This window comes from Anser anser (assembly GCF_964211835.1).
Source record: "Anser anser genome assembly, chromosome: 1".
NCBI classification, from domain to species: domain Eukaryota; kingdom Metazoa; phylum Chordata; class Aves; order Anseriformes; family Anatidae; genus Anser; species Anser anser.
The window spans coordinates 170,256,113-170,264,597 of record NC_139720.1 but is presented as its reverse complement, the minus strand read 5'-3'; the positions used below and the strand labels follow the sequence as shown (position 1 = coordinate 170,264,597).

At 32.7% G+C, this 8,485-nt stretch overlaps 1 protein-coding gene across 12 annotated transcripts in view; it reads right to left on the bottom strand.

Moving 5' to 3' along the window:
- Positions 1–8,485, bottom strand: part of DACH1 (dachshund family transcription factor 1) — a 384,976-nt gene that overhangs the window by 101,394 nt on the left and 275,097 nt on the right. For 8 of the 12 annotated variants that reach the window (XM_083842839.1, XM_083842837.1, XM_083842836.1 and 5 more), the window contains one exon: positions 7,882–8,019. In XM_083842839.1, the coding sequence (XP_083698965.1) occupies positions 7,882–8,019 (138 nt within the window). The remainder of the gene's footprint in view (positions 1–7,881; positions 8,020–8,485) is intronic. The other 4 variants (XM_083842834.1, XM_083842838.1, XM_083842841.1 and 1 more) reach the window with 1 other exon arrangement.

The following is an 8,485-nucleotide window of genomic DNA, read 5'->3' as shown; positions in this document are numbered from 1 at the left end:
GATAGTAAATCAGTGAAAGAGACTAAGAAGTCAAATAAAGACTTCCGTTTTCTTCAAAGTTTGGATGCATATTTCGTCAGAGACTGAATTTGGAAGTTAGATGGGTATGGTGAATTAAGGCAGTAAATCACATTTGTAGTTGCTGTTTTCTTGTCATACTTTGTAACTTGTGCTACTTCTTCTTGGATGGAAAACATGTAAGATTCACATGTAAATATGCATTATTTTTCTGTTGTCTTGTATTTCCATTAAAGTCTATGCATACGGATCAGCAAATATGCATATACTGAAATTCAATAAGCATATTAAATACCGTATTTATGATATGTTGTATATATATGTATTATATGTTGTATTTATATGTATTGATATGTTGTATTTATATGTATTGATATGTTGTATGTATATGTTGTCTCTTATTTATGATATACTATATGGGTTCTTATGTTGTCACGAAAACATAAGAAAAGATGAAAAACCTTCCATAACTCTGTAACAACTTAGTCCCTGAAACTATGTGTCTTTGATCACAAACTTAAAGTGTAGCTAGTTGCCTGTCAGTGATTAATCTGGAGCTTCCAAGCTCTTTCAGACATAGCTTCTCTTTCTCTGCACCAAATGGCTTTCACCATCCTCTTCCCCATTATGGTGTCACCTTCTGTTATATATTATGCTGGTTGTTCTGTTAACTTCTTTTGAAAGACTTCTGACAAATATAGCTTGTAGAAGATCAAGTTCATCTCTTAATTATAGCTAGTCTACTTGGGAATTTTTTGGCCAAGAATACATGATTTTCTCCAAAATTGTAAAGAATCACTGTGAATTAGTCTAATGTATAGTGATAGCTTGCAAGACAGCTTAGAGATATTACTGATCTCTAAAACCAAAGGAAGGAGAATCAGGCATAAAGGAAGGTTTTCCTCTCTCTGTCCATTGGGAACCTAAACAACCTTTTCAAACACAAAGACAAACCTGTTCAGAGGCAGAAAATCAGTGATTAGTTTTGCAAAGTAGCTTCCTAAATAGCATAAAGAAAAATCATCAAGATATTAGATACATCTTCACAGTGCAGAAGCTTTTTCAACAAAAGAAAGTTGAAAGGAAGGAACAAATCAAAACTGTTTTTCTCTGAACTATGACAGTATTGGTCCGTATCAGAGGAAAATCCCAAACCTTCTGTACTCAGGGAAAAAAGTATCTTTGAGAATTTATTGTGATTATACATTACATGTAATGTTAACAGAATATGCAATCATCATGTTACTACTTAGAACAAAAATATGAAAAAAAAATAATAACAATGTGGAGTTACTTTAAAAAAAAAAGGAAATAACATGAAATTGATAAAAAAAGAAAAGAAAATTTTATTAAAGTTACTCATGCTGTTTTCAAGGAAATACTATCGATGTCTAGGCTACAGATCTTCAGGCTTTTCACAAGTGTTTTTTGGTACTTTGCATTTGAACAATTTAGGAAAAACTTAAAGAAAACTAATTGCAGGGCATGTTATTAGCACTTAGTTACTGTAAGCAGTCTCAAGTGGAAGACACTTTAAATTTTGCTGTAAGCTGTCTTTCTTATAACACTAACCACACGTATAAAGCGACACAACTAAGGCCTAGGAGATGAATGTGTTTTGTTTTGTGGTTTTTTTGTGTGTGTGTGTGTGTGTGTTTTTGTTTTTGTTGTTGTTTTTCAATTAAAATGGAAATGTGCTTATTAAAATGTACTTATGTACATTTTTAGGAACAATATATATATGACTCTATATCCCTTTAAATTCACATAATAATTGTGTGTTTAATAATTTCTTTAGAATTAATTTCTTGAACAGCTAGACACATCATGTGTTTTTTATTTTTTCTTCTTTTGCAAATGCACTGTTTTGTATAGTAAAATGTAAAACTAAAAATAGCTACTTTGGAGAAACAGAATCATATTTGTCTGGTCAAATTCAATACTGTGGTATATATGCACACATAGAATGAACACCTATAAATTCATTGACTTAATTTCCTATAATATGACTTTCCTAGCAGCAAACACAAAGGGAACTAATGATTTAAAAATTAATGTGGCAGCATGAGAAAAAAAAAAAAAATCCTTTCTAAGATCTTATCAATTACCACTACATCTTCTGTTTAACAACTCATTTTAAAAAAGAAATCAAAATGAATACATACATGTTTTCAAAGGGGCTTTTATCTCCCCTGTACTTTATATGTAATAAAAGGCCATCAAAGTTTATAAAGACTATGTATTACAACACAGGCAAATAATTACTATTGAAAAGAAATAAAAGACACAAAAAACAGGGAGGAAAGTACTTTGGGGAAACTTTGTGGGGCACAAAGCACAAAGGAATTGCATATACACCATTTTTTTTTAATAATTTGGAATAAATCGGGTCTTTTGTGCACATGTAACAAACTTGAGTATATTCGTAAAGTCTGATATGTCCAGGATGCATTTGAGTCACATAAACACAGATTAACTGGTATACACATGTAATTGGGATGCAAAACTGCAATGAGTTCAATTTGCCTGGGATGTCTTGGAATAGATGTGCATTTATCAGTCAAGTGAAAACCTGTCAACATATCTCTCATACATTGTGTGAAAACTACTGCTACCCTAGCAGAATAAAGGTTCTTAATAGCAAACAAGCCTGCAGAAGAACTTCCTGGTTGGAGGATGGCTCAGTGAATGTCTCTTTGTGAAATATTCTTATTTGCTACATTGCTAAAAAGAACTTTCAGAATTTTGAACCACCTTTACACTCCTTCGTACATATACAAACTATTTTATTCAGTAATGTGAAAGGTTTCTGAGATTTCTGTGAGAAAAAAAAAAAAAAAAAAAAAAAGGCTTCTTAGTAAATAACAACCCATTAAGAAAAAAATTGCAATTTCATTTTTCACCTTTGTCGTCCATTAACTGTAATAGCTTTTAATGTACTTTAAGAATTTTTAAGCCTCTTGGGCTGAAGGTAGAGACGTACCAAAAACCAGTGTCTAAAGGTTATTTCAGTGATACTGGCTTTCTCTAACCTTTTATTTTATGGATCTCTGTATTATCTCTCATGCTACAAATTTGACTATATGTACTGTGTTTAGGGTCTGAGAAATATTGAAAGCTCAAATCAAGATTGATTTCACAATGTGCTAGACGATATACAGCCTGAACTCAATGTGTTAAGAAGTAGAGTGAGAATGCAGAACTGAAACATGTCAATTAAAAATATATTTGCAGATAGATACCCATCAAGGTCTGTTAACACCCTTCTATTTCCATTAAAAATGCAATATTCAGAAAAATACATAATGTATAAAAACTGTTTTAGAAATATATATATATATTGTATAAATATCTCTCTGTGTGTGAATGTATACAAAAATAAAAATGAACAAATAAAGTATGTATACACAAGCAGTAACCGGGCAGCAAAGCTGAGAATGAAAATTCCCTTTTAGGTCAACTGCTGACAACTGCCTTTGAAACGGGACTTTTTTAGAGAACTAGCTAAAATCATAACACTGAGCAGAAACATATTTTACACAAAGTTCTGGAGTATTTGCTTGCTGATTTTGCTTGAGGACAGGTCAGGTAGAAGAGAATATTAGATGATGTTACAAGTTCCTGAGTTTCTCATACTTCTAAAAATATTATCATGTGTGTTTCTATATTTATCATGGTATGATGCATATTTACTATATATATATATAAGTTTACTGCTGGAAATACAGACTGAATGTCTGTATATAGGATGACATATTATTATTAATTCCTTTTTTGATGCTTGACCGCTAACAGTAAAGTATAATTCTTAAATTAAAATGCAATATTTAAATTATTTTCTATTTCACACTGAGGATATTTTGGAATTTGAATATTTTATTTTATAGGATAGTAGTCAGAGGACTAAGATTGCTCATATCTCTGTAGAGAGGGACATAAAAATAGAAAGAAATACTGGGACTTTTTAATATGTGGATTTGATAGAGTTATACCTTAATTGCTGCTATCATAGTAGTCAAGAAGCAGTTATTGTTGATTATCTGAAAATTGCCTAAGAAATTTCGATTTATATCAAAGTTAAAAAGGTTTTTTGAAAGAAATAATTTAGCTTCTTTTGTGAACATGGTGAATATTTTATTTTTTGTTATAGAAAACTGCATGTACATTTTCAACAGAGTGTCCTTCCCGTAGCACCTCAAATAACATATTCAATTTAAAATGTAAGCATGACATTCAGGCTTCATTTGCTGTTGGTGTCAATCTAAAAATATATAAATTGATGCAGACAGAAAATTCTAATCTGATGCCCTAGGGCCAGATTCAATAAAAGACTTAGGCATCTAAATTCGGTGTTAAAGAAAGTAACTTTTAAGTGTTTGTCCCCCAGAAAGAAATCTTGGGCAGATGTGAAATGGAGGTTACATATGGCATAGGGTAGGTACTGCTAGACACGTACTTGTTAGGGGGTGATATAATCTGCCACTGCCTACAACATCCCTTAACAGTATCCAAGCCAGCTACTACAAAGCGGGACCTAATGAAGTTAACAAGTAGAACTGTGGTCTGTCTAAGTCAATACAAAATATTTTGCAGCTACCTGGAGATAGCATATAGACTCTGGGAAGTGGACTGAGCTATGAATTCCACCTTGCAGATTCCCTAAGACCAGAGCCTGGGGTCATAAAGGCAAAGCTATGATGTTAAATTATACTTCCTTTTCCAACATAATGCATAGTGATTAGGGATACTGCCCAGGAAATGTGTCACAGCTTCAATTCTCTTTTCTATCTATAAGGAATTAGGAATCACACCTCTAACCTTAAGGAGGTCAGGGGTAGGTGGTTAACTTTTGTAGTCTTTGTAGTAATAACTAAAATCTACCTAAGAACTAAGTAATACTATATGTCAGCAGAAATTGAGGGATTTATCTAGAGCATAATCTTAGGGTCATAGAAACTTTTACTGTACCCGAAAAGACTCAGTCTCTTAATTTTAAGGTAACGAACTGGATGGATCTTTTCTAATACAATGCTTATGCTTCATGTAAGTCCTTTTTTTGCAAGATCATACCTAGTAAAAACAAATATGCATCACTGAATAATCCATAATTGTAGGTTACAAAATTAGATACTTGGTTTTGATGATGGTCATCAAGTACTTGAACTAACATCACATACTTAACTTTCCTCCTTCTTCCCAGGGTCATTTGCAGTTCTACACCCTGCTTACAGTAAATTTTGAAAATCTGTTATGCTTTAATAATCAAAAAAAAAGACTACTGGAAGTCCAGGGTAATTGACTATTTTGGATATATATATTTTTAGGTAATAACATCTTGAATTCTATATTAATTGTGAGGTGGAAGTGCTCTGCAATATCTCCTGCTGTCCCCCATAGTTCAGACTGGGAACCTGGCTGAAACACAACATAACTCCCAACAAGTCTAATTTTTTTTCTTTTTTTCTCATGGAACCCAGAGAATGGGTAAAACTTTAGATGTGTCTTGCTGGGTCTTGCCCCAGCATGAAGCTGGACATGGCCAAGTTGCATAACTGGAGTCAGCAGATGGAATATGTTCCCAGAATCCACAGTTTACATGTCGTCTTTGAGAACAGAAACTCTTCCTGTTTTTCTGCAACAAATACTGACCCAGAGCCCATTGCAAATTTTCCAGTTTATTAGGCAGTAAATCAGATCCATAGAACCTAACTAGGTTCTTGGTAGGATAACAATAAACTGGTTGCAATGGAAGCTGAAAAAAAACTAAACTCATTTTTGCCACTGGCAATAAATCTGGATGATTTTTTTTAATAGAATTACATATGATCTTTGAAAACTTACACAATTCATAGATCTGGTGAGAAAGATGATTAGCCCCTCTGACTCAACATAAATTCTGGTATGTTGATCAGATGTCTCTTTTATAAATTTTTTCTCCCTTTAAATTCTCTATTGACAACAAATACATTTTCCCTGAGTTCAAAATACTTTAGAGATTTTTGGTCTTCTAATTTCTTTGATGGAAGAGGGAACAAGAAGAGAAAAGATAGGACCATTCTGCTAGGAAGGATTTCTCAAGTTCTCACAGGTTCAATTAAAGGCCATTTTATACCTGCAGCTGATACATTTGTGCCAACAAATGTTTAGAAGAAAACACAATGATGTTTAAGGTCTTGTGGTACTTACTCAGAACAATCTGGAAATCCGACTGCAAGCTCACAGTGACAGAAGTAGGTAATTACTATCTCTACAAATATCTATAAACTAAATCACTTGTTTTAATACAGATTAGTGCGATATTAAAGTTACAGAACTGGTATGAAAGACATGATAAATGTAGTCATGACAGAAAACAATTTTTAATTTAGTATACCCTATCAATCTAGATAGCCCATGAATATTTACCATTAATTCAGTAGGCTGGAACAAAGGGAGGGGGGAGTGGGGAGGGAACAGAAAATAGAAGGTTTGACCTAAGGACAAAAAGAATTCTCAGCACTTTTACTGAGGGAAAAAAAAAAAAAAATTATCTTGGGAAACAAAAAAAAAAGAACTGGCAACAGATTGGATATCTAGAAGACCATTAAAAACAAAGCCTTTAAAAAAAAAAACAAAAAAACTGAATGACATATAAAAATAGTAACAATTCTTAATATGTATTTCTGTTTGCAAGATTTACCCGTCTGATTACACTTAAGTGAGCAACTTCCAAAGGTGAAATAAAATCATTTATGGAAATTCAAAACAAACCTGTTTGATCACATCATATTTCACAGCAGGGATACAATTTGTAGGGGCTGAATGAGGGCACAGTATAAGCTTAAGAAGGTTGTGTGTGCAATGAACCAAACTAAAGGGTTTATTAAAAAGTTTCCATTAATTTGGGGGGTTAATCCTATTAAAAATGACACCTGTCCAGAATAGAAGTGTCCAGATTTTATTTTTTTTCATATCTCACTGTTCAAACACAAAGCAGAGAAAGTATAATAGTTGATAAAACGCAAGATATGGCACAAAAGTCTTATTCTGAAATCTTTGCCACTGTAGACATTTTTTCCAAGTTGTTTTAATATCTGGCTAGTGTACCTTTTGATTTTTCTCTCACTGTGCTCAAATAAATACTTTTTTTTTTTCCTGGTAAGTCCCAAAATATCTTTTCAAAGTATATTTCATATTTTTAACCACCACTCCACCAAAATGTTCCTTCTCTATAAAAATGTTTTAAATTTGTATATATTAAGGAAACATAATGCATGAAATATACCTTTCAAAATTCTACTGCCCCTCCAAAACCCCTGTAAGAACCCTGTACAGGAACTTAACTTTGAACACCAACAGAGATGAAATGGTGTCAAAATCAGTATAACTGCACGTGGACTATTCACCTAGATCAAACACTTTGGTCATATACTCAATTAAATTTAAATCCCATTATGTAATGTATACCAGCCTCATTTTACGTAATTCCCTAGTTTAATGGCTTGGTATTAGCCTTTTTCTTTTTTGCACACATGGACTAATTTTCACGGTGCTCTGTCCCTTTGGGAAGTAGGTCATTAAAGTCAACTGGATGAAGACAGAAACTTAATACCTAAACAGGGTTGTAGAAGGGCCAGAGACACGATAGTAATATAAAACTGTTTTTCACTCATCTTTCTTCGTAATATTTATGAAATTCCTCCCTCAGATAAATATTGTTCATTAAAGTCAAGCACCACAAAGTAGAAGAATCTGGGAAGCTATAATCCTGTTATAACTGAATTTCTGAAACAATCACAGTATTAAAGGAAATCACAATTATTATTTAACTTTTGAAACAATACATTTTACAGTGAAACAATAAAGTACTCGTATTCATATTACCTTTCTCAATGTGTATTCTTTTTGACTCATGTCCCACATCATGACCAGCCAGATCACCCTCCTTAGGTCCAGGAAGGACATTTGGTGACAAACCCATCAGCATTTGGTTCATAGATAGGCCATTCTGATGGACAGCTGCTAGACACAAGAACAGGCAGAAATAAAATCAACCATCATTTTAACAATACAATTTTGTACTTATTTTATATATTCTTCCTTTTAATTATACATGAATCCTAATAATCATGCAGTTACTTAGTTAGTGCTGTCAGTACCCACACAATGAGGGAGCTTCGATATGCCTTCCTAAAAACAGTTCATTTTAAAAAGATCAGTAACTTTGGACCCAGTTGGATACTTGCAAACATTTTCTTATTTAACAAGAAATGAAATGCAAAATGAAACAATCTGGAAAAGAATAGAAGGTTCTAAGTGAGACATTCATTATTTTGGTTATTTTTATTTTGTTTTACGTGTTATCTTTTCCAAAATACGCTCCCTCACTTCCTTAAATTAAGCATTGTGACCTTCCAGGTAAGAAATTATTATTTTTCAGAAATATGCTGTATAACATCAAGTTTGCCAATAAAACATCTAGAAAAGC